Here is a 25,081-nt window from a genome sequence, read left to right as displayed (position 1 = left end):
TCCAGCGTCCCTGGGTTTAATTTGAGAAAGGAAGCAGTACGCAAAATATCAGTTGTCACGGACAAATATTAAACCATGAAATAGAAATTCGAGTTTGTAAAACTCTTCAAAAATTGATGGATCTTCAAGCAAATGTAAGTCCTTTAAGTTCTAAAGTTTCTAAGCCGAGAAACAAAAAAAAAAACAAAAAAAGAGCTCATAATTACGTAGCAAAATCAAGGATACAATGTTTACTAAATGTTAAATATTATATATCACACATTTCTGGAGACTGGAATAATCATGGAGGTTGTTGTAAACTACTCAAGCCTTTCCCAATCCTGAGTAATTCTTGTTGAAGATGGGATTGAGGGTGGGGGACTTGAGCTTCCCAATCCAGAGTCGAAGGTCTCCCATTCAGTTGTCACTGTCGCATTGCCACTATTGCCCAATGGCTTGGGATTTCTTGCCTTCAGGTTGTCTAATATCTCATGGAAATTCTGGACACGACGAACCTGTTGAAGGGAGCTATTAGCTGATGCAGCAGCATTTAGGACAAATGTAAACCTCAATTGTAAATCTAAAAAAGCTAGTTAATGAGAAATACAAACTTATGCAGAAAACTATGCTAACGCATAAAGGTTAGATCACTGTGTTTCAAGGCCTTAAAGGAGGGAGGGGCCAGGACATGCAAAATAATTTATAAAGGAGAAGGCATGTGGTCCAAAGAAGTAGAGAACAAGCATGCATTGATACGTTCTATTACAAGGCCTACTGCAATTATGACATTACTCACAACAGAGAATGTGGTAAATCAGAAAAATCAAGAAAGTTTCAGAGACTTTTGGAAGAGAAGCATGCAAAACATATGGATTTACAACTCAAATGACAGGGAGCATTTTAATGTGACACAAGGATTGCAAACCCATAAACTTGATAGTGATTAGCAATTCAACATGTAAACAGAAAAGAAAAGAGAAAAGAAAAGAAAGAATAGGTTAGACCCCCCCACCCCACCCCCCCACCTCAACAACTGCCCTGTTTTTTGTCTAACACAGTCTCTGTTTTTCCTTCTTTTTTTTTATGTTCTCCGCCTCTCTCTATCTATATACCACCTCTACTTCCACTCTTTGTTTCTTCAAATCGAATAATGACAAATGGAGATGTATTGAACAGAGAAAAGAAATTATCCGGGTTCATGGTTTTTCTCTAAGCATTAAGCTATATATAATTCAATTTTATTGAGCTATTAGAAACTAATTCGGCACTACTTTGTTTCTCTTTCTAGCAAGCATGATTTTTTAACAAATCATTATTTAATCGGAGTTTTGAGAATCTTGCACTCGTCTTTAATTCTGAATTCTTTGGAATCATTATGTTTACTACTGATTTCTTTCACCAATCTTTGTTTTCTTTACTAATTTTAATGTTCATAGTACAATTTATATTGATCACAAACAACAGTCATGACAAAATCAAGCATCTTATTATTAAAATAAAGTAATTGGTTGAGAAAGAAAACTCAATCTATATGAGACCTATGTATTCCAACTCCTACATTTTAATCATAACTTGCACAAATTTTGAAGTTAATTTCGCATCTACATTTTGTTTATGACCATTTCATGCACATCTATCCTCACGTAAAATCACAGAATTCTACAATTGGAGTTTACAAACTGAGATTATAGACCTTCAGGCGACACATAAAAATGAGTTTCTAAGAGCATTGAATCTCGAGTTTATCAGATAGAAAATCTTCTATCTTCAATATAGCATGCACATGCTACACTCAGGAGCACTTATTAGTTAAAACTCAAACAAAGTACAATTCATCTATTCGACAATGCGACAAGCAGATATAGAGAAAATCAAGTTCAACAACACAAACACATACCTCAGCCTTTCGCTGCACCCGTGCTTCCCCTTCCGCCTCAATAGCATCCAATTTCAGCAACTGCCTCATGAGCAACTCCGAAAAAACACCAAATTCATCCTCCGAAACCCTAGTCCCGCCACGCACAGCCACTTCCAAAGCACCCACCTAAAAATCCAAAACACACAAAAATCACCACAACAATTAACAATAACAATAAAAAATCACAACACATACACAACTAACAATAACTCACTCTTTCCGCAAGCTTATCAATCTCCTTCCTCGTTTCGTCAATAGCTCGAAAGGCCCTCGACATCTCCTTATCGTTTCCCTTCACCTCCTCCACATTTTCCTGCATTGTCGCCGTTGATGTGTCCTCGCCTTCCTTCATCTCCTTCCTCGCCACGTCCTCCAAAACCAAAATCTTGGAGTTATCCCTCACGCCTGCCTCCTGCAAATTCTCTCCGTCCTCCTTTTCGTTTCCTCTGAACAAAATCCTCTGCTTTTCCGATTCCAAACCGGTTTGCTGTTCGATTACCTTTTTAACATGCCCTAATTAAAAGGAAATTTATTTAATTATCACTCCAAAATCTTCTAAATTAAAGCATTTTAATGGAGAAAATAAATACTAATAAAAATAAAAATGGAGAAAAATAGGAGAAATTACCGAAAGTGGAATGAGCAGGGACATGGAGTTCGAGGTGGGAGGGACCGTGAGAGACGTTGATTTTGATCAAGTTATGATTAAACTGTCTCCCTCCATGATTAATTTCTTCATTTTTTGAACTCATTGAATTAATTATAAAAAATTAATTAAGCAGGAAAGGACGGAGGCCTTCTTTTTTTCTCAATTCAGGGGGAAGAGAAACGGTTGGTCGGTTTCAATGGATGGAGACTCCGTCCGAAGAGATTTTTTTATATATAAATAAATAAATATTTTTGCATTCGAGATATATATTTAGTACATATACTTTTGATGTTTTCAGATAAGTACCTACTGCCCCTTATTTTAATACCCAAAATATTCTAATACTAGCTATTTAACGCACGGCTTGTAAAGTTTTTTTCAAAAAGGCTATTCTGAAATGTTTTTAATATAAAAAAATTAAAATATAAATAAAAAAATATGTGCAAATATCTAATTGAATAAATTGATAATCATCTCTATAAAAAACTAGAAAAAAAATCGTTAATAATAATTAAAAGAAAAATTAGAAAAATTAAAAGATGAATATAGATCAAAAAATTTAATCACACGAAATAAGAAATTTATTTGATTGTATTTACTGAACTTGTTTATTAAATCGGCAAAAGATAATAGAAATAAAAACACAAATGAAACCGGTTAAATAAACCTATGCTCTAAAAACAATTACGCAAGGCCAAACATATTGGGAATATTATTTAAAAATAATTATTTTTTATTTTAAAAAATAATGTTCATTTGTATAAAACAAGAAAAATATTTAGATGAAATAGAATAATATCTTCAAAAATTGAATACAAAAAAATAATTTAAAAAAATATATATTAAAAAATTACTTAAAAACATGAACTAAATCATAAGACCGAGATAAAATCATAGAAAATAAATTGAAGATAATAAAAAAAAATCAATATTTAAAAAAAAAACTAATGTATAATGATAATATTGTAAAGGAAAATGAGAAAAAAAATGGGGGGAAAAAAAGCAAACAAGATTAACTTTTTAAATTCATGATCCAGGTTATTAGATTAGAAGCACTACAAATAAAAAAAAATATGAAGCTCAATCCCCAACAAATCAAATGTCGAAGATGAAATCGGGAAAAAAAATCAATTAAACAAAATGATCTAAAAAAGTTATAATGAAAAAAATGAGGGTGAGAATCAAAATAAAAAATAAATTAGAGGACAAACTAAAATTTTCAGTTTGAGGGTTAAATTGAAACAAAAAAGAACCTTGACAAAAGGAGAGACAAATAAAAAGAAAGAAGGTCAAGTTGGAAAAAATAGAACAATATAAACTTTGATTGAAAGATGAAATTCAAAATCAGTAAAACTTTAACAAAAGGGTTAAAGAAAAAAATAAAATAATAAGGACCAAAATGAAAAAAATAGCATATGAGAAATTGTAATTGAATGACTAAATTAAAAACAAATAAAACTTTTATAAAATGGATAAGAATAAAAATAAGAAATCAAAAGAATAAGGATTGAAATTGAAATACCAAAAACAAAAAGAAAAAATCTGTATTTTTCCTAGCATGAGAGAGAAAAGAAAAGGAAAAAAAAGAAACAGTTACCGGTAACAAACCGCACATCATTCACCGTCTTGCACCACACCAGGAGAAAGAGGACATGTCAGCGCATCCAAAGATATAATAGAAGGTCAAGTTTGGTCATCGAGTGGCGTTCCACACGCTACTCGAATGATGTGAATGTCACTCATGCGCTAGCGTGTAATGAGCATGCACTAGTAGATTTTCAGGAAAAAAAAAAAAACCAAAACACCCCTCATTACAATGAAAATTACAAATAAACTTGTATGAAATGACAAAAAAACCCTAAATGCATATTTTATTTTTTGTCTTTCTAAGGGCAAAGTCATATTTCAATTGTAGCCTTAGAAGGGAAAAATAAAAAAAAAATCATTGGTCAATAGCTCTATTTTTTTTTTATCTGGAGTAAAAAAATATTTTTACTATTTTAAAGTTTTTAGAAAGATAAAAAAATTCTTGGTTAACAGTTTTAAATTTTATTAAATTTGAGGGTAAAATCATATTTTTATTATGCAAAACATTTGAAAAAAACTAACATAAGCCCAAACAATCTTTTAATAACTAATGAGTCTTTAGAAAAAAAAAAAAAACCAAACTATCTTTATCACAAAAACTTCTATTATTTTCATTTAAAGATAAAATAATAATTTCACTGTGGTAGTTCATTCATGTTAATTAGAATTTGTAATTATCCTCCTACAAATTTGTCAAATTGATTCAAAATTGCATCAATTAAATTTTAATTTGTAAATCCATTGGATAAAAAATAATGGTGAAATATTAAACATAAAGAGGATAAAAATTTTAAATATAAAATATATTATTTCAAGTGATAAAGTGATAAGAGATGTGACAGTGGCCTTTTGCTTCATGCAAGCGAAGGGGATGAAAATAATAATTATTTTTTAAAATATTTTTTTGTTTAAAAATATTTTAAAATAATAATTTTTTATTTTTTAAAATCCATGTACATCAAAATAATTTAAAAACACTAAAAAAATTAATTTTAAATAAAAAATAAAATTTTAAAAAACTCATTAAAAATGTTTTGTTAAACAACCCTAAGAGATTTGAGTGGTGGCATAACCCCTAAATTCCTTTAATGATGGCAATTAGATCCTTGTTTGTATCATGGTTGATATTTTATTATTATTATTAATGTGGGTGTTCGGGTTAGCTTACATATATCTCGATTAATCTTATGAGCTCTAAAGTTAATGATCATATAAGTCTTTAGTAGTCTTAAAATTTATAGTACTCAAAGTTATATTTTTCAAAAAAAATTTAAGAACTTAAACTATACTTTTTCGAATTGTATCATGATTGACACTTGACACAGGGAATTAGAGAGAATCCTTTACTATAATTCCAATTGGACCGATGTCATGTGAAATTCGAATTAGGCAGACCGATCAACCTGGTAAAAAAGGATGGAGGATGACGGAAATCGAGGAATCGACGGCAAAAATATGATATGGGTTTTCTTATATTCTTTTAGGGTTTTTATCTTTCCAGCATCCATGAGTTCTTGCTAGCAAAATTATAAAACCCGGATAAAATGATCTGAAATCTTAAGCCACCTAGCTCTTCGCCTGAGAAAAGTTTCAAAAAATACAATTGACTAAATTTTTTTAACATGATTTAATATAATCCTTATGAAAACTCCATTTAATTTTTTTTAAGAAAAAATCTTTAAAAAATATTACTTTAATTTTTTCAAAAAAATAACCCATGACATCATTGCAAAAGAAAAAAAAAAGCCATACGTTAGACAATCATGGAATTCGAAGAGACCTGTCAATAAAAACAGGCATTCGTAAGCAATACCTTATTCTCCCCGAGGGTACCTCAGAATATGGTACATGACAGTCTAACAGCTTGTAATAAGAAATGTGATCAAAGAAAAGCTCAAAATGAGAAGAAGCTTCTAAGGCAAACAAGGTTCTTGAAATCACTGCTGTAAGAACAATCCCAAACCATACGAGAACAGCCAAGAGCATTAAAAGACATCACCAAGAGCAGCTGACACTGCAGCAGAAGGCTTCTTTATCGTTTCCTGTGTCTTTCATCCCTTTCACTACTCCTGCGTCGCTTCCTGTGTCTTTCATCCCTTTCACTGCTCCTGTGTCGCTTCTTGTGTCTTTCATCCCTTTCACTACTCCTGTGTTGCTTCCTACGACGTCTTTCATCCTCATCAGAACTTGGTGAATCTGACTCTGATTCGGAACTGCTGGAATCTGAATCAGATGAACCAGAACTTTCAGATTCGTCATCTGATCCAGATTCTGATTCTGGCAATTGTTCTTGTTGTTGCATGATCATCCTAGGCATATTCTTCAAGTACTCGCGCAAATTTTCTGTTATACCACCAAGCCCAATTGATGTGAAGAAGTTGATGGCAAACCTCGTGTTCTTGGGGTTATCTTTTGGAAAAATTGAATCAAATGAGTCTCGCATGGTTGGATCTGTGAGGCGCTCATTCAGTGTTCGTATACCAAGATGCTCTGACAATTCCTGCACCAGACATGACAACACTGAAATCAATAACTTAATCAAAAGGAAAAGTTCCGTACATATACCATAATGTTCAATTAAAGAATATTTCCTTTAGCCTTTATTTATCCGTTAAATGCTTTCTGAACAAAAAAAAAATAACTTGCAAGGTAGAACATTTGCATTGCCAACTGACATTTCCTCGATGGTTGGTTATATCACCAGGGTCATCAGTTATTTGAAGGCAGTTCACAGAAAACAAGGTTCTTGATCAAATTTATGCAGCAGCTTGTGAGAGTAGCTAACATTTAACATTATGCAAACCAACACACCGCATTGTCCCATCTTGTAGATGGAAACCCAGATGCATAATATTGCAAAACTTAAAACTAAGGAAACAGAAACAACTAAGAATGATATAAAAGTAGGTCTCTCTAATCACCTGGAAGAGAATCTTGATAAAAATACGGGATGAAGAAGTTGTATCCTCCTCAGTCAATCGTATGTAGGCTAAAACATGCCAAGGCAATGCATCCGTGCCAAGTAAATGGGCAAAAAACTTGGCCACATTGCGCAGCTTATTTGTTTCAAGACGATGAATCATCGAGTACTGTTGAACAAAGGACTTCTCAAAATTTTCCTGGTGCACTTTGTTGATCATACAGAATCGCTGCCCCAAAAGACCGTAATAACGAAGATATGTCCTCTCTTGACTGCAGCATTCCAAGAGCATAATGCACAGCTCCATCTACACAAACCAAATGAAGAAAATGACTAAAGTGAAACAACATCCAACATAATAGAACTGACAAGTTAGTGTTTCTCGAAAAGAAACAAAATTCTAAGTCGTTAATTCTTAAGTGTGGCTAGAATTTATATCTTTCTATAACCAATGTAAAAGCCCATGAGACAGATCTCAGCAGTGGATGATGGAGTGAAAAGTGACTTGTTTCAGCCAAATTATGAATAGTCAAAGACTGCTTTGTTGATTTTACACGGATTATAATTAACATTGAAACTCAGGGACTTGGAGATAAATAATAAAAAATATGAAGCAAAAGCTTAAGCAGGAAATCTAGCACACATGAAGGAAAATGAAAAATAAAAACATACTTTAAGACAGAAAATCAATCAACTGGCCAGCATAATACAATGCATTAAGCTAGAAATACTCAAATAGTCCCCAAGCAACCAGAAAAAAGAAAAATGTACCCACGGAACTCAGCTTCAGCAACATCAAGTTGCAGCGCCAGCTACAGTAACTTGAAAATGCTGTCCTAAAAAACTATTGGATCCACCAAATATATAACAACTCTCAAGATTATTGCACTAAGGGGACCAAATCACAAACATTGACAGTTAACAAAATAGTTCTAAATTAGTGGAAAGCCAGTAACACAAGGAAATGAATTGCAAATATGCCACTGAGTCAGAGTTTTTATGGCTCACCTCTTGTCCCGGCTCTAGTTTAATTTTCAGTAGTTTGTGGCCAGCCTCCTCAAAATCTACACTGGACATTATTGTCAGATAGATTGTTCTCCGAAGGTTTATAAGGTTTGTTTCTGTCTGATCATCTATTCGCATCTGCTCTTCATCTTCTTCCTCGGATTCATCTTCGTCATCGTCATCGTCATCCTCCTCATCACCAGAAGCTGCATCAGAACCATCTTCGTCCTCAGACTCCTCACCAAGAAGGCTTTTCTTCAATTCTTCATAGCGCTTCTCATTCTCCAGGAAATTAGGATCTGGTTTGAAGACATCTGAAGAAGAACAAACAAAAAAGATTCACAACCATATATACAAGAATAGATAATCAATCAATCTGTGAAAGACAACTCAGTGTCCTGGACATACCAAGAGTGATCTCTGCAACTATGTCCTCTGAAAGAGATATCTCATGAGTTAACTGGTCTTCCTGGTCTACAAGGTCCAATTCTGGACGAACAGCAGGGTACCCCTGCAAATGAAATTCACCGAAAGGTTGTTCAGCCCACACTTGCCTTATTGAACAATGAACAAATATTCCGGTGAATAATATATCACAGAAAAATATAAGACACAAGAATGCACCTGAAATTTCGCTTTTCTTATAGCAAAAAGGCCTTCAATTAAAAATTGAACCCTCTTGTCTATCTCTCCTTCATGAAGAATTCCACGAAATCGCTCAAAAGCTCCTGTAAAATCACAACACCATAAATAAAAGACTGTAAAAGAGATAAAGGAATGTCATACAACCAGATGCATTTCCTCCCAAAAAAAATGTTTAAAGCAAACCATTAATGGCAAACCCATCAAACAATAAGAACCGAAATTCCAAGGCGTTGAATACCCAACGCAAAATAAGCCACTAAAGCTCCAAACCATATGTTTTCTTAAATAGAACAACAAACTTCAACGTGTAATTTTCAGCTGAAAGAAACAACTTTGCACTATTACCCAATTCATTATCAATCCAGCACATGTCATTGGTAAAGCTACTGGCCACTACGAATGTGGAATGGCAATGTCTCTTTCAAAAAGTACATGATGCAGCCATAGGTTGGTATGATCATGCTGTTATCTAACCTAGGTCAGTATAAAATGAAAACAATGTATAGTTCTAATACAGATGTCATAGTTGTGCCAGAAACCTTACATATAACTAGATATCTAAGGGAGAAGGGAAAGATTCCTTCAAAAAATGTTCATTATGTAAACAAGAAGAGAATTAGTTTTGAACATATTGATATCTTGCCTGTGTCTAAAAAGAGTTATATTAGGAAAGGAGGTCCATGGCACCTATAGAAATGATAAGCAAGCATGATGTCCCCTTTATATAACTTTACATTTCAAAACCTAAAAATAAATGGAACATCATTCCAAATACAGTGAAAATATTAGTCAAATCCTCTGATGGATTGGTGAATGAAAACAAGCCACTGTCAATTGCAGACAGGGATCCCTGAGTTCCACTAAAATACCAACTAAGAGACAGGGTAACCTAATTACAAATATAATCACAAGATGAAGACTAAAAAATCCTAAGAAGAGAGCTATATAGTCCCTAGTCAAACAAGCATATTAAAAGAATTCTGAACAAATGCATATATATGCAGAGCAGTATTTTTACCATCTAAGCCTTTTGGCGACACATCCTGAAGCATTGATCCACATTCTGTGACAAACCCCACAGCCACCTCAACACTGTCGTCAGTGGGATTTTCCAGCAAAACAGCAAGGAGTTCTAGAGCAATAATCTCATGAGCTACTTGCTGGTTTACAAGATGTGCTATAAATTTAACAGCAGCTAACAATTGAGGCTGTAAATATAATAAACAGGTGAAGACAATCAAAAGCAACTCAAAGTATTAACAAATGTTCACAAAAGCAAAAATCCTCCCAGTGAAGTGAGTACGTGCAAACACATACCTTGTCATTCCGTTTGAAGGCTCTCTTTAGCTGCAGAACTATCCTTCTCAACAGAAGATCACCCACCTCAGGGAACTTGGTGTTGACAACAGCAACCAGTGCAGCAAAAACATCAGTGAATCTTGAAGATGCCATCTGTGACTTCATACAAGACCGGCAAAAAAGTCCCCTTCCCCGTATCAAATTCTCGGAAAACAGTTCTGGGATGATATTCTTTATATTAGAAGCATTAACCTTGTTCACAAGTCCATTAATACTCTTACGTAGTGCATCCCAAGTCAGCCTTTGGTACTCAGTACTACTTTTGTCTTCAACCTCTTTCATCATCCTCGCCAACCTAAATGGAGGAATATAAACCCCACCGGTCTTACCCAAAATCGAAGCATCGGCACCCCCATTTCCTTCTTCCACTGCCATTTCTCTCCTAGGTTTCGACTCTTCAGCAGTCCTGCTACGACCCTCCTCTTTCTCCTTCAAATTCTCTGCTTCTTTTCCCATCTTATTCCTCTCCTTACCTCTCCCATTCCGTCTATCACCACCATCATCATAATCTCTATCTATACGCCTCCTATCCCTATTCCTATCTTGCTCCGATTTTGTTCTCACCCCACTATCATCCTCATCATCTAAAGCCCGATGCCTTTCATGCCTGTCCCTCCTTCTATAACTATCCTCAATTTCTCTCCTTCTATGCCCATTCTCAAACCGATCATTTCTCTCTCTTTCTCTCCTCTCCCTCTTCTTCCTCCTATCATCCTCTTCATCAGAACTCCTACTAACCCTTTCCTTTTCCTTCTCCTTCTCCCGATTCTCTCGCCGCCCCTCATGACTTCTATTTTTCTCCACCAACTCTCCTTCTTCCTCAGAACTCTCCTTAACTTCCTTCCTCTCTCGACTAAATATCTCCTCATCTCTAGCCCTATCGATAAGCTTACTCCTTTCACCGCGCTTATCTTGTTTTTTCTCTAATGATTCATCACTTCCAGCCCTATCGATAAGCTTACTCCTTTCACCGCGCTTATCTTGTTTTTTCTCTAATGATTCATCACTTCCAGCCCTATCGAGAAGCTTACTCCGTTCACCGCGCTTATCTTGTTTTTTCTCTAATGATTCATCACTTCCAGCCCTATCGCGACGCCTACTACGTTCGTCGCGCTTATCCTGTCTCTTATTATCTAACGATTCATCACTCTCATCTCCACGGCCGCCCCGAATACGATGACTGTCTGATTTTGAATCTCTTTTACTATCACGAAGACGACGTCTGTCTCTCTCTTCATCACTAGATTCACGGCTGCTACTGCTGTATCTTCTCGGCATAATTGAAATTCAAACCCTAATTGAATCTTAAAACTATACTAATCCTTCAGCAAATTAATAAAAACCTAAAGCTGTTAAGAGTAATTTACTTCAGCGTACCTTAAATCACAAATTGCGGAGAGAGGGAGACGGTGGTGAGATGTGAAGGAGATCGACGAGGCGAGAGTTGGCTGTTTTTTTGAAAAAAAGAGAGAGAGAGGGATCGAGTGGCGATATGGTATTTTTATTGAGATGTCCAAACAAACCCTTGAGTGGACACTGGTTGTGGCATAATTGGCATTCCTGATGAAATCGTCCCTAGACTCCCTACTTAAACGATTGGCCGCCCTAGGCTGAGAGCGAAATTTTCATAAACGTAAAAAAAAAAAAGTATGCAAGTGGCTAGATTTTTTTTAACATGATCATTAATTAAACGTAATCCAACAATTCAAATTTAAAAACTCAGGAATCATTATAAAATTATTGAAAAATATATGAATATAAATAGTTGATTTAACTAATTTTAAAAAAATAATCAAAAAAATAATTGGGATGATTGATGAAACCATAGTTTTAAAATAATATTTTTTTAAATATTAACATGTAAAAATATTAGATCAATCCAAATCAATTCGAGTTAACCCACCAAAACTATGATCTGGATCATGGATTTCTCTAGCTTTAATAATATTTTTTTTAATTTAATTATACGATAACAAAATATAAATATCAATTTAAAATCAACTAAATATAAAAAAGATGAGATTAAAAAAAATTAAAAATCCATTTTTAAAAATAAAATTGTAAAATAAAATAAAAGGCAAGGTTAGATATGCGGGCCTGGATGAGCCAACTTCTTATGCTATGAAAAAATTCTAGGTGCTCGCGTCTAAGGTAGACCCGCCTGCCTAGCCATATTTGTTTTTTAGGAGTGAATGACGCTTTGTTTTTTTAAAATCAAATCACATCTAATTAAATTATAAAATAATTCAATTAAAATAAATAAAAATTTAAAAACATAACAAAAAAGATTTAGAAGTTTCATTATTCATGTAAATAGTAAAGCACCTAGGGTTATATCCCATATTTTTTTAGTTTATAAGTAATATGTTTTAATTTAATTTTTTTTATTGAGGAAATTGTTTTACTTTGGATAATAAAAAAAATTGTATTTTGGAATTTTATTTTATTTTATTGTTGATTATTAATGAATTATTTTTCAAATTTTTTTTTTTTCTTCAAAAATTGGGGTCAAATTAATTGCAATGTGCTTTTAGATTTTAGATCAAATATGTATTTAAAATTATGCTATTATTTCTAAAATAAAATTAAGAATATATTCTTAAAGTATATTGATTTAATTTCTTTAAAAAAAGAGACATTAATCATTTAAAAAAAAACATTCAATAAAGTAAAACTTACCTATCTTTTAACAAAAAGTAAATTCCTAAAGAAGGAAAAGGAAAACATTGATTGAATAAGAAATTCCCAAAGGGATAAATTTTAAATAGTAATTGAAAATATATGTTTAGTTTAAATCCTAAAGTATATGATAAATATTTATTTCCCGTAAGAATGTATGGAAAACCAAAAAAAAATTATTAGTTTTCATAATCTCAACACAACTGAATAACAAAAACTTATATATTAACCATCTAGGTGATGACCCAATGATAAAAGTTTGGGACCAAGAGGTTTGCTCCCTCTATGGTCTCAGGTTCAAGCCCTGTGGTTACTCATATGATGGCCACTGGAGGCTTACATGGTCGCTAACTTCAGGGCCCGTGGGATTAGTCGAGGTGCGCGCAAGCTGGGTCAGACACCCACGTTAAACTAAAAAAAAAAACTTATATATTAAATTATTATTTAAAAAAATAAAATTGTGTCTATAAGATTCGGGCTTGCACTCATGGGTCTGATAACTATGCCCGTATGCACATGGCTAGATGTGCACAGGCTAGCGTCAGTGCTTTCTATTTCTCCCTCCTCCTCTATCTGTATTTAATAGGGGTGATTATTTTTAATTTGATTCGGTTTTTATTTAAAAAAAAATAACCAAACCAGAATTTTTTAAAAAGAAAAACCGAAACCGGTTCAAACCGACCGGTTTCGGTTCGGTTTTTTAGGACAAAAACCGGTTCAAACCGGTTTGGCTCTGGTTTTTCAGTTTTGGCTCGGTTTTTTTTATTTGGCTCGGTTTTTTTCCGATTTGGCTTCATTTTTTTCCGGTTTTTTTTGTTTGGATTCGGTTCGGTTTTTTCGGTTTCAGACTTATAAAACTGAAACCGAACTGATTGGTTTTTTTTAAATTTTAATCGGTTTAATATATTTTTTTTCACGGTTCGATTTTTTCTGATTTTCTCAGTTTAATCGGTTTTTCGATTTTTTTACTTATTCTTGGCATCTAAAGATTAAACCTTGATATTAATTAGTGAGGCTGGAAACTGAAATAAATGCTCTAAGAAATTAGTGATCGAATTGTGAAATATATTAAAAAATTTCTTCAGAAAATACCATAAAAACTCTAATAATGGCGCAAATACTATATGAATTAAGAAATGATGAACAAGGAAAATGAATTTTAGTTAATAATAAATTGAACTGATGCTTTTGTTGTCATCTAGCTTAGTTTTTTTATTTTCATAAACATGAACATGAGAAAAGCAATCAAAACTTTAAAATACTCAAATGAAGGTTTGACGCCACTTCAGATCTTTTCTAGAGTCTTGTCCTTTATTATAAATATTATACTCCGAGATTCAAGATGTGAATAACCTAATTTATTGTCTGGTCAAAGTTTGTTCCTCTTCAACATGAGAGATCATGCGTTGTTCATACACAAGCAAACTGCTTTGCAATTCATCAAAGGTGAGAGTGTCTATATCTTTAGATTCCTTAATTGAACACACAGCATAATCAAATTTGAGAGTCAATGATCTCAAAATTCTCTCGTCTCCTAAAGTCTCACTGTTTTCCTTCATCTTATTGACTATTGTAAGGGTTGGAGCAATATATTCATTCACAGTTTCTCGTGCCTTCACGTGGAGAACTTCAAACTCCTTCCAAAGAGCTTGCAATTGAAATTGCTTGAAAGAGGTAATTCTTTGGCTTCAGGCCTTCAAGGTTAGATCTTCCGTTAAGTAATATTTATCTAGTTTTATTTATTAAGGGTAGAATAGTATTTTCAGTTTAACCTATATATAATTCCTTTGTATTTAGGTTAACTTAAGCACTCATAATAAACATATTATTAAGAATTCTAGCCTCCTTTTATGTTTCATCTGAATTACTTTAACATGGTATCAGAGCCTAGTTGATCGAACCCTTGGCTTGTTAATTTTATGGAACTCGTTGCCCTTGTAGAAATCATGTTCACCAATGTTAGAGTCACTGCTTGTATCAAAATCGTTATCATCATCCACTTCATTCCCTGTAGGATGTTCCAACAAGCTCAATGCATTCCTTTGAAGCTTAACTTCAGATTCATTTTTCAAAACATCAGACATGAGTTGTTTGACCTATTAAAAGATGGAGGATGAAGATCAAGTTTTGTTCTTGCGGCTGAAGAATTAATATCTGAAACATTATTTTAGATTCTTCAGCTTCTGCAATTTGGTATTTCTGTTCTGTCTCTGCAATTGTTTTGGTATTTCGTCTTCTCTTCAGCTTCTGCAATTTGGTATCAGCTTCTGCAATTTGGTATTTCTGTTCTGTCTCTGCAATTGTTTTGGTATTTCATCTTCTCTTCAGTTTCTGCAATTTGGTATCAGCTTCTGCAATTTGGTATTTCTATTCTGTCTCTGCAATTGTTTTGGTATTTCGTCTTCTCTTCAGCTTCTGCAATTTGGTATTTCTGTTCTGTCTCTGCAATTGTTTTGGTATTTCGTCTTCTCTTCAGCTTCTGCAATTTGGTATCAGCTTCTGCAATTTGGTATTTCTGTTCTGTCTCTGCAATTGTTTTGGTATTTCATCTTCTCTTCAGTTTCTGCAATTTGGTATCAGCTTCTGCAATTTGGTATTTCTATTCTGTTTCTGCAATTGTTTTGGTATTTCGTCTTCTCTTCAGCTTCTGCAATTTGGTATCAGCTTCTGCAATTTGGTATTTCTGTTCTGTCTCTGCAATTGTTTTGGTATTTCATCTTCTCTTCAGTTTCTGCAATTTGGTATTTGAGTTAAGTTTCTGCAAAAAAATTTGGAGTGATATTTTGTCTTCCGCTTCTGCAAAATCTGGTATTTCGACTGTCCTTCAGCTTCTACAATTTGGTATTTCAGTCTGTCTCTGCAATTGTTTTGGTATTTCATCTTCTCTTCAGCTTCTGCAATTTGGTATCAGCTTCTGCAATTTGGTATTTCTGTTCTGTCTCTGCAATTGTTTTGGTATTTCGTCTTCTCTTCAGTTTCTGCAATTTGGTATTTGAGTTAAGTTTCTGCAAAAAAAATTGGAGTGATATTTTGTCTTCCGCTTCTGCAAAATCTGGTATTTCGACTTTCCTTCAGCTTCTGTCATGGCATCTACTACCAAAGAGATTGTTTGGTTACGTTGGTTACTTGCTGATATGAGAGTTTTCTTTTCTCATCCTACTCCTATGAATTGTGACAACCAGAGTTCTATTCAGATTGCTCACAACTCGGTTTTTATGAGCGAACTAAGCACATTGAGATCGATTGTCATCTTACTCGTCATCATCTCAAGCATGACACCATTACTTTGCCTTTTGTTCATTCTTCCTTGCAGATTGCAGATTTCTTTACCAAGACGCATTCCATATCTCGTTTTCATTTTCTAGTTGGCAAACTCTCGATGCTTGTAGATACCGCATCGTGAGTTTGAGGGGAGATGTTAAGTAATATTTATCTAGTTTTATTTATTAAGGGTAGAATAGTATTTTCAGTTTAACCTATATATAATTCCTTTGTATTTAGGTTAACTTAAGCACTCATAATAAACATATTATTGAGAATTCTAGCCTCCTTTTATGTTTCATCTGAATTACTTTAACATTCAATAGCTTTCTTTTTTCCGAGTGTGAGCACTACTGCAGGAATACCATCCTCTATCAAGTTCCAGAACTCCTTTAATCTCGGAAAGTCCTCCATGAGCATCGACCATTGTTCATAATGCCCATCAAATAAAAACTACTGCTTTCTGTCATCATATTCTCACTGCTACAGTCTACACGTTTGGGCTCTAATACCAGATGTAAGAAATAATGGATTCTTGTGAAGGATAAGCAAATTTGAAAAGGCTATCTTATTGAACTGAGACAATGAGTTGGCTATTAATAGCCTTACAAGAAACTTGAAACAGAAATATAACAACTCCTCCAATCTTGTTTCTTGAATGACAACCAAATTCATGGGCTTAAATTAAAACATTGTGATCAGCCACCTTCTCCCCAACGAAGATACAAGGCTATAGCTTGCAATACACAAAGGATCAAAATCTGCACTTCAAGACTGCTTCTCCTAGTACATGCCCTTGAACTGCCTCCTCCAGCTTCTCCTTTGTCACCTGCATCTCATCCACCATAAATTAACAGAACCTAAGAAACAAATAAAAAATGGAAATACCAGTTAACTAAATATGCACGCACCTTGTTTCCTAGATGCAATTCATCATCCAAAGCATAGAGCTTGAACTCAAACCTATGTCCGTGTTTTGGCAGGACAGGTCCACGCCATCCAGGAAGCTTCCAGCCATTAACCCCTTCTTTGATCACAGCATATTCACCGCCAAACTCTTCTTCTTTTCCAGAGAAACCTTCAGGAAGACGCTTCACATGAGGTGGTATGTTAACCACTACCCAATGTGGCCATGGCACATTAGGGCCATCAGGGTCTGATATATCCAAGTCCTGCACCACAAGAGCTAGGCTCTTGGTTCCTTCTGGCACGTTGTACCATTCAACTGGTGGAGATAAGTTCTTTTTTGCACCTTGACCTTCTCCCGTGTACTTCCTTGGTAACCTTCCTTCATTATCTATCTCAGGTGATACCAGCCTGAATTCATCAGCCATCACTAACTACTACCACAAGCTTAGCTTTGATAGGGTTTTGTCAAGTTCACTACCCTCATTTGAAGCTGGTTTATGAAGATGATTCATATAGAGTACTGACTTTTAAGGTTGTATGGGTGCAGGACACGTGGTGGAAGAAATTTCGAGGTGTCAAGAGAAGGTGCACGAAGAGTAGATGGGTGCAGACACATGGAAGTACGCGTGGAGAAAGGAGAAGGGTTTTAGACGATCAATACTAAAATGTTCTATGATTTGTTGAAGTAATTTGCTTAAGCTAAAGAAATTGATTACATTTTGTTAGAAATGAAACCAGCAAGGTATTAGCCTTGACCTCCTAGAAGAAAATAATTGCATTACAGTTTGAGTTGTGCACTTCGTGCTGAATTTTAGTGCAGATAGACCACCACTTCATTTGGCACGAAGGACAGGAAGAAGGATAAATAAAAGTAGAGAGATTGCATGGAAGAGATTGAGTTTATTCTCTCCTTGACAATAAAAACAAGGACCGGAAGAAGAACCCGAAAAATCCCACTAATGCTTCCTTAATAGTTAATTCTATACCTCATGATTTCAATTTAGATGGATCTTCCATTTTAGACGATCCATCATTCCCCTTGTCCGTCTCTCTTGACAAGCATAGCCTTGGCTAGTAATAGAACTTCAAGATTAGTCATTTAAGGCCGTGTTAAAAGCCTAGAGAGGGATTAAAGAAACATAATCACGTTTCATGGACCCAAGTACGCTCTAATTAGGGAAGAAATACAACGAAAATTGACCAGAGTTAGAAGTAGAGAGGCAGAAAACACATGCAGAGCATCAAAATAGCAATGGATCATTAGACAAGCATAACACAGATAGAACATTGCAGCTCAAACACGATGTTGAATAGTAATGTGAAATGGTATCGAGGAAATAAGTCCATAACACAGTGATTTCACATAAACAGGGTCAGGGGCAGCTCTCGTCTCAAAGCATAACAGCAACTGAAATAGTTTGCCATGGACCTTCAGAATGAGGACCAACCGGGGGATTATATCTTCAGGCCCCTTAAGCTGCTGGTACAATTGGCTTCTTCTTTGTGATGAAACGCTCTAGCTAAAAAACTTAACTTCGAATGACTCGACACTCGATACCAGTTAGTGAGACACAGGGAAACACAAACGTTATTGTAGCAGTTTTAGGATTAACGACTAGTGTTTATGCTAAGTTTCAGGTAAGAGAATAAATCAATCTTCATTCTAAGAGATATCGTAGGGGTACTGATCCATCAAACACCATTTCAGCTGGGCCAGTCATGTACACATGGTTGTCTTCCTCCCTCCACTCAATCTCCAGTGGACCTCCAGGTAGATCAACCGTGCAATTCTGTTTAACAAGAACATTGGCAACTCGTGTGTGAGAAGACAAAAAATTACTGATCAGATATCTAATACAAAAAAAAAAAATCAAAATAGTTAGCTTCCAACAATAACTCTAGGAAAGCTCTGAGCTTCAAATAAATGAATCTTGTTTGGAAATAGAAGATGTTCAAAGACTTGCTAGATAATCTGAAGGCAAGTTTAAACTTCTAATCTGAAACTTACCCTCCCAGCATTTCCCTCTAGAACTGCCGCAACAACTGTTGCGCAGGCCCCAGTTCCACAGGCTAGTGTTGCTCCTACAATCACAGAGCCATAATGTGAGTATTCCATTCAAACAATCATTAAGGATTAGTAGATTCGAAACAACATGGTAGCAACACGTGATTTATGAACTATGACTGCAGAATACATGAATATATCCATTAATGTCCATGGCAAACTAACCTGCCCCACGCTCCCATACACGCATTTTGAGATGTGAAGGGGAACAGACTTGCACAAACTCTGCAAATCATTTCAAAAATTAAATAAAAAGATGACAGAAATAAATTTTAGCAATGAGATCCCACAGAGAATGGTCAAAAGACAGCAGAGAAGTACTGATCACCAGATTTATGAAATATTTCTGCTTGAGGATGCAGGCACAAATATCTCATCAATGCAGGCAAATTCACATGCTCACTCATGCATGTGATGGCAGAGAGCAGTGCATGCACACTAGAGTGGGTTTGAGATTATCAAAGTCATCAAAGACAACTTCAGGAAACAACACAACTTCTGGATTGTTTTTTTATGTAATTTCATCTGTAAATACTTTTCAAGTTGCAAAATGCAAAATATAAGAATTTCATAGATAAAAAAGGGATAACTATCCTGACCATCCTATAGTTTACTTAATTTTACACTTTGCAAAATTTATAGAAAACATTCTCAGTCAACGAAAAATCTCAAATCGATTGAAATGACCAAAATAACTCCATATATATTATATACAAAAAAAACCTAAATGACATCCTAAACCTTCTCTCTCTTTTTTACAACTTCTTTCTCTTCATAATCAAAATTCTCTTTCTAAACCTAAATTGATCACAAAATCACAAATTATGTCGTTTGTATTCGACTATCTTGGACAATTTCTTTTCTTTTGGAAATGAGTTGTCTCTTCTCATCACCAACTGTTGGAATCTCTCTCTCTAGTGTTTGTCGTCTGGAACCCAGCAACAAAAAGGTATGTCTCAATTTGTTTTTGAATCAAGACTTCTATAATCATTGTTAGCAGGTTTAGTTGTTAAATATTGCTATTTCATTAAAATATAGATTTTATGCCTTGATTTAACCAAAAAAACCTAAATTTGTAGCTGTTGAACCGTAGATCCCAATGCTAAAAAACCCTAAAAATTCAGGTTTTTTTGTTCAAACTTTGATATTCAGAATCCAAATAGGTTTTTGTTCAGACCCTACAAGTTTTGCCACAATGTTAGCATTGTTTTCATTATGAGCTTGTCAATAAGTGGCTTGTCACTTAGTCAATTTGCCTACTCTGTGGAGCTTTTATCGGAGCTGACTCAGTTGTTTTATCTATCACAACAGAGTAAACAAAGAAACCCGGTTTATATTTCTGTAGATTATGTCTGTAAATGAATTAGATTATTGTAATTAAATCACGAGTGTTCTTGCAAAGCATTGCTCTGTTTGTCTCTTGAGTTATAAATATTTTTATGAGCGCAAGAACCTTTATGCAGAAATGTAACAAGAAGGTGAATATACTTGATAAAAGAGAAGGAGCCTTCTATAATCATTTTGCTCATAACCCAGCTGCAAATTTCTCAATTTTATCCCTCCGAGGATTACAAGGGTTGTTGCAATGTGTATTGATTGCCATTTGTTCGATGAATTCTTTCAAAGACTTAAATCTCTCCTTAGAGGATTTTGGGCCAGGAATTCAATAACGCTTTCTTAACATTTTTTAACAAACCAGAGCTGAAAATGAAATGCTAAATCAATTTCTACACCCTTCTCAGTTTTTTTTTTAAAGAAAAAGAAAAAGAAAATGTATGCATCGTTTTCAACATTTCTAGCCAACATTAAAGCTTCGCAAAAATTCTACAAATAACTGGTGTGCTACTGAACATAATTCCAGGACATGCCAGCATTAATGTGGTTGATGTATTTTGGCAGTTGGGTTGAAGAATTTTTGATAGTTGGGTTGAAGAATTATAACAGTGTTTTATGGCTAGTGCTTATGTGAGTTTTGATGTCTGAATATTTGAATTTTTGGCAGTGGAATTGGTGGAGAAGAAATGAGTTTTTGCTGTGTGTTTTTTATGGAGAAGAAATGTGTGTTTTTTAGGAGAAGAAAAATCAGTGTTGAAATGTGGTCCAGCAAAAAAAAATTGCAACGATAACTTTCTTCTTTAATTTGATGCACCGGGGGTTCTTTTAGTCTTTAAATGAAATAAAATGGAAAATTTGTAAATACTCGGATTTTTTTTATTGATTTTTTTTGGCGCCATGTAAAGTATTAGAAACTTATAAAGTTCGGGATGTTTTCTGTAATTTTAGAAACAATGGAGGTAGAGGGTAAAATTAAGTAGACTACAATATGATCAGGTAATTTTCCACAAAAAAAAAAAAATCCCTAAAATTGCAGAACTTTAATCCATTCAAAATAAACCAGACAGGAGATCATTCATAAATCATAAGAGGATACCAATTCAATGAAAGTGCCAAGATTTTTAATCATTCAAAGGATGTATGAGATCAAAAAATTCAAACTTCAAATCAATATCCTATCAGGCACTCCTTCCATAAACCAAAATTTAAGCAACAGGAAAAAATTTCAACATAATCAAGCTTTGGAAACTGTTATAATCCAAGACTTTTCACCACGAGTACTAACCAGTGTTTGTTCGTGCTGGGAACACCTCATGATGTTCGAACTTAGGACCAATTTGAGCCAAATTTAATGAATCAACCTGCAAATCCTGTCATCACAAACAGAGAAACAAAAAGCATCAATAACTAACCAGCAAAGAATACCAATCATACCTTCCCAGTTAAGCCGTAACACTCAAATGCCAAAGTTTTAACCAAAAGTATATACCTGCCCTCCTTTGACGCCAAAAGTGACACAATGAGGATTCCCCATGCTAACACAAGTCACATTCCAAGTCACTCCATCCACAACCAATTCCGATTTAACAACAGCATCATTCTTATTCGCGGCCAATTTCGTCGGCACATCAGCTGCTTTAAGCACCGGCTCTCCCATATCAACCTTAACTTTCCCATCTTCTTGAATCTCAGGAACAATCAAGCCAGCACCAGTATGCACAGAAAAACTCAGTTTCTTCCCATGTAAATTCTCTATCTCAGCAATAAACCTTGCAAAACACCGCACCCCATTTCCACACATCTCCGGCTCACTCCCATCAGAATTAAATATCCTCATTGTATAATCAGTCCCATTAATCCCTGGCAATGCAAAAATCACCCCATCTGCCCCAATCCCAAAATTCCTATCACATAACTTCGCTGCTTGCTCTGGAGTTATCTTGGGTTCACTAGAGTCCCTGTTATCAACCTGGCTCAAACAAACCAAGAAGCTTAAGAAACGCATAAAAAAGAAAAGAGAAGTTCCAATTTTTGGTTATGTTATGGAAAAGGGGATTACCAAAATGAAATCATTGCCGAGGCCGTGGTATTTGACAAAGTGAAGGTATCTGCTGCCTTCTCTTTGATCAAGAAAGGAGGTTTTTGATGAAGGTTTCTGGGTGGCTGCTGACTCGATGCTCGTTGAGGAAACTACCAGTGGCCGAAAGTTTGGGTTTTTGAGAGAGTTCAATCGAATAATAGGGAAAGAAGTGGAAGAGAGGAAGAGTTGGGAATGAAGATTTGAGGGTTTTACAGAGAGGGATGTGGTGGCGGCGGTTGCAATGGCTTCGGCCATGGCTGCTGTGGTTTTGGAGGTTTTGGGTCGTTGGGGACAGAAGAGAGAAGAAGCGGTCACGACTCTATGTGTGTCTGACGTTTCAATGTCTTTTTTAATTCTTTTTTTTTTTTTATATATAGGGAGGGAGGGCTCGAGAATTTTCTGCTTAATTAACTTGTTTGAAAAATATTTTTAAAAAAATTAAATTTTTTTATCTTTTTTAAATTAGTGTATTTTTTAATATTTTTACATCATTTTAATATGTTAATGTCAAAAATAATTTTTTAAAAATAAAAAATATTATTTTAATGTATTTCCAAATAAAAAATATTTTAAAAAAAAACCATAATTATACTTCTAAATATTTTTTAAAAAAAATTATATTTTTACACTTTAACAACAAAAAATCAACAAACTTTTCTATGCTTAAAAACTTTTTATACAAGACTCATTTGTCATTCTATTCTATGATTGTGAGTATTTTTGTAAATTTTTACAGAGTTAAATTATTTTATTATCTTTAAAAACAAAACAAAAATAATTTTGGTCCAGGGATTTTTTCTGAAATTTTCTTTTATCATGCATAGTATAATTATTTTATTATCTTTAAAAACAAAACAAAAATAATTTTGGTCCAGGGATTTTTTCTGAAATTTTCTTTTATCATGCATAGTATAATTAATTCATTGCCTTTGCAACCAAAAGTTCTTAGGCTTAGTTTTATAAACATATTATTCATTTCACATTTATTTTTTTGCAATATTATGCAGTTTAAGTGGCAATTTGGTAATTTAATTGATAAAAATATTAAAAAATTGAAAAGTTGTTGGCCGTTTAGTGGAGTGCGCCAACGAATAAGCAACCCCGTTATCTCCGAGCAGCATATATGGTGGCTCACTACAGAGAAAAATAGGCTTCCTTGGTCTTTTCTGGTTCATCACAATAAGACCATTCTTTTTGGGTAACACGTGTACCTGAATTCCATCTAGTTTGCTGGCAGTTGGGTTCTTTTTTTTTTTCCTCTTCTTTTTTCTATTTCTTGGTTACCATGCCTTGCCATGATTTATTTACAGCAACCCTTTAATTTATTTGTTCTAAAATTTTGTTTTATATTTTTTTAATTAATTCATGGAATTGAAAAAAAATTGATATCATCTTTCATCAATTTTTTATTTTTTATTGATTTTTTTTTTTATAATTTCATCCTTATTTGTTATATTTACATATTAGATTTTATTTTTATTTTTTTTATTGCTATTTTTTTTACACTGGCAAGTTTTTAAAATTAATTTTTTTTATTTCATCTTTCAGCATTAAATTGAGCTTCTTGATTGGCTCTAGGTCTAGGATTTAAGATATTTTAAATTTTAGAGATTAACCCAGGTTTAGAAGATTTGTCTAGATTCACTTGTTTTTTTAACTCAAGTTTTTCAATTTCATCCTTTAATATTTGATTTGATTGAATATTGACCCTATAATTTTATTTATCTTGCTTTATATAAGATTTTTATTTTATTTAAAAAATGATCCCCAAGTTATCTAAGGTTTTTTTATTTTTCATTTTTTTTTTAGATTTAACTTCTTTTAAAGAATTATTGTAACTAATTGCTCAATATTTGTTTTAAAAATATATCATCCAGTAAGTCACCTAATTATTTTACATTTTTTAAAAGGTTAGGAAAAATATCCACCCTTCAGCATAACATGAGGCAAAAAATAATTTTTTTGTTTTATTTTTTAAATATCATATTTTTTTTAGTTTCATACTTTAGTATTTATTTTTTGGGGAATTGGGTCCATTATTTTTTATTTTTTTATTATTTATGTAGGATTTTTTTACTAATTTGAAAAATAATATTGGTTATCTTAAGTCTTTTAATTTATCATTTTGTGTTAATTTTTTTAATCATATTATTAAATCAACCTAACTTAATAGATTCAGTCAAATAAATGACTCGAGTCTCAAAGTTTTCTTTCTTCTTTAAAAACATTGGCATCAAATGAGTCTCAAATCATGAGTTTTGCGGATTAAACACGGCTGGCCCAAGTCGATTCAGTGTGTCCTCGTCTCAATTTTTTTAAAAAAAAATATGTCATCCAGTATATCATCAACTTAATATTTTAAAAGTGTTTCGTTTATTATACATCAAATTTTTTACTGGCTGATATTTTTATATTTTTTCTAGGTTATAAAACAATGATCTAACTTGCGGCTTAACGCGGGTAAAAAAACTAAAATATATCAGGGAATCATTAGAGATATAATAGACTTGTTACACTATGGATTGCAACAATGTAATTATGAATTTACCTTTCCCAAAATAAACTAGTTATTAAGAGTAATACAGTCTTTTAGTAAGGTTTATTAGTCATTATCACATATCGGTCTTTTTGAAATTTTAAAAGATAATAAAATGATTAAATTACTTTTAAAAGCAAAACTTATTTAATTG

At 33.7% G+C, this 25,081-nt stretch overlaps 4 protein-coding genes across 5 annotated transcripts; all 4 read right to left on the bottom strand.

Moving 5' to 3' along the window:
* Window positions 1–68: 68 nt before the first annotated feature.
* LOC7460378 (BAG family molecular chaperone regulator 4) lies at window positions 69–2,763 on the bottom strand. Its single transcript, XM_002322970.4, has 4 exons — window positions 2,526–2,763; window positions 2,112–2,410; window positions 1,877–2,023; window positions 69–494 (listed from the first exon to the last, which is right to left on the bottom strand). The coding sequence occupies exons 1-4, from the start codon at window positions 2,647–2,649 to the stop codon at window positions 300–302; spliced, it is 765 nt and encodes a 254-aa protein (XP_002323006.4). The 5' UTR covers window positions 2,650–2,763; the 3' UTR covers window positions 69–299.
* Window positions 2,764–5,899: 3,136 nt separating this feature from the next.
* Window positions 5,900–11,630, bottom strand: LOC7460377 (uncharacterized). Of its 2 annotated transcripts, XM_052447911.1 has the most exons (8): window positions 11,001–11,630; window positions 10,021–10,931; window positions 9,722–9,911; window positions 8,683–8,786; window positions 8,467–8,569; window positions 8,062–8,372; window positions 7,055–7,360; window positions 5,900–6,633 (listed from the first exon to the last, which is right to left on the bottom strand). In XM_052447911.1, exons 1-8 carry the CDS (start codon window positions 11,338–11,340, stop codon window positions 6,166–6,168), a joined length of 2,733 nt encoding a protein of 910 aa, XP_052303871.1. In that variant the 5' UTR covers window positions 11,341–11,630; the 3' UTR covers window positions 5,900–6,165. The 2 variants fall into 2 exon arrangements, with proteins under 2 accessions (XP_052303871.1, XP_002323005.1); XM_002322969.4 differs by having other exon boundaries at window positions 10,021–11,630.
* Window positions 11,631–16,570: 4,940 nt separating this feature from the next.
* Window positions 16,571–18,060, bottom strand: LOC7460376 (uncharacterized). Its single transcript, XM_002322968.4, has 2 exons — window positions 16,914–18,060; window positions 16,571–16,831 (listed from the first exon to the last, which is right to left on the bottom strand). Exons 1-2 carry the CDS (start codon window positions 17,334–17,336, stop codon window positions 16,757–16,759), a joined length of 498 nt encoding a protein of 165 aa, XP_002323004.2. The 5' UTR covers window positions 17,337–18,060; the 3' UTR covers window positions 16,571–16,756.
* Window positions 18,061–18,198: 138 nt separating this feature from the next.
* Window positions 18,199–22,739, bottom strand: LOC7460375 (diaminopimelate epimerase, chloroplastic). The gene is made up of 6 exons (XM_006373941.3): window positions 22,371–22,739; window positions 21,801–22,280; window positions 21,597–21,681; window positions 19,142–19,201; window positions 18,920–18,993; window positions 18,199–18,701 (listed from the first exon to the last, which is right to left on the bottom strand). Exons 1-6 carry the CDS (start codon window positions 22,644–22,646, stop codon window positions 18,570–18,572), a joined length of 1,107 nt encoding a protein of 368 aa, XP_006374003.1. The 5' UTR covers window positions 22,647–22,739; the 3' UTR covers window positions 18,199–18,569.
* Between the last annotated feature and the right edge of the window lie 2,342 nt (window positions 22,740–25,081).

This window comes from Populus trichocarpa, chromosome 16, assembly GCF_000002775.5.
Source record: "Populus trichocarpa isolate Nisqually-1 chromosome 16, P.trichocarpa_v4.1, whole genome shotgun sequence".
In the NCBI taxonomy this organism is placed as follows: Eukaryota; Viridiplantae; Streptophyta; class Magnoliopsida; order Malpighiales; family Salicaceae; genus Populus; species Populus trichocarpa.
This window is presented reverse-complemented; position numbering and strand designations above follow the sequence as displayed.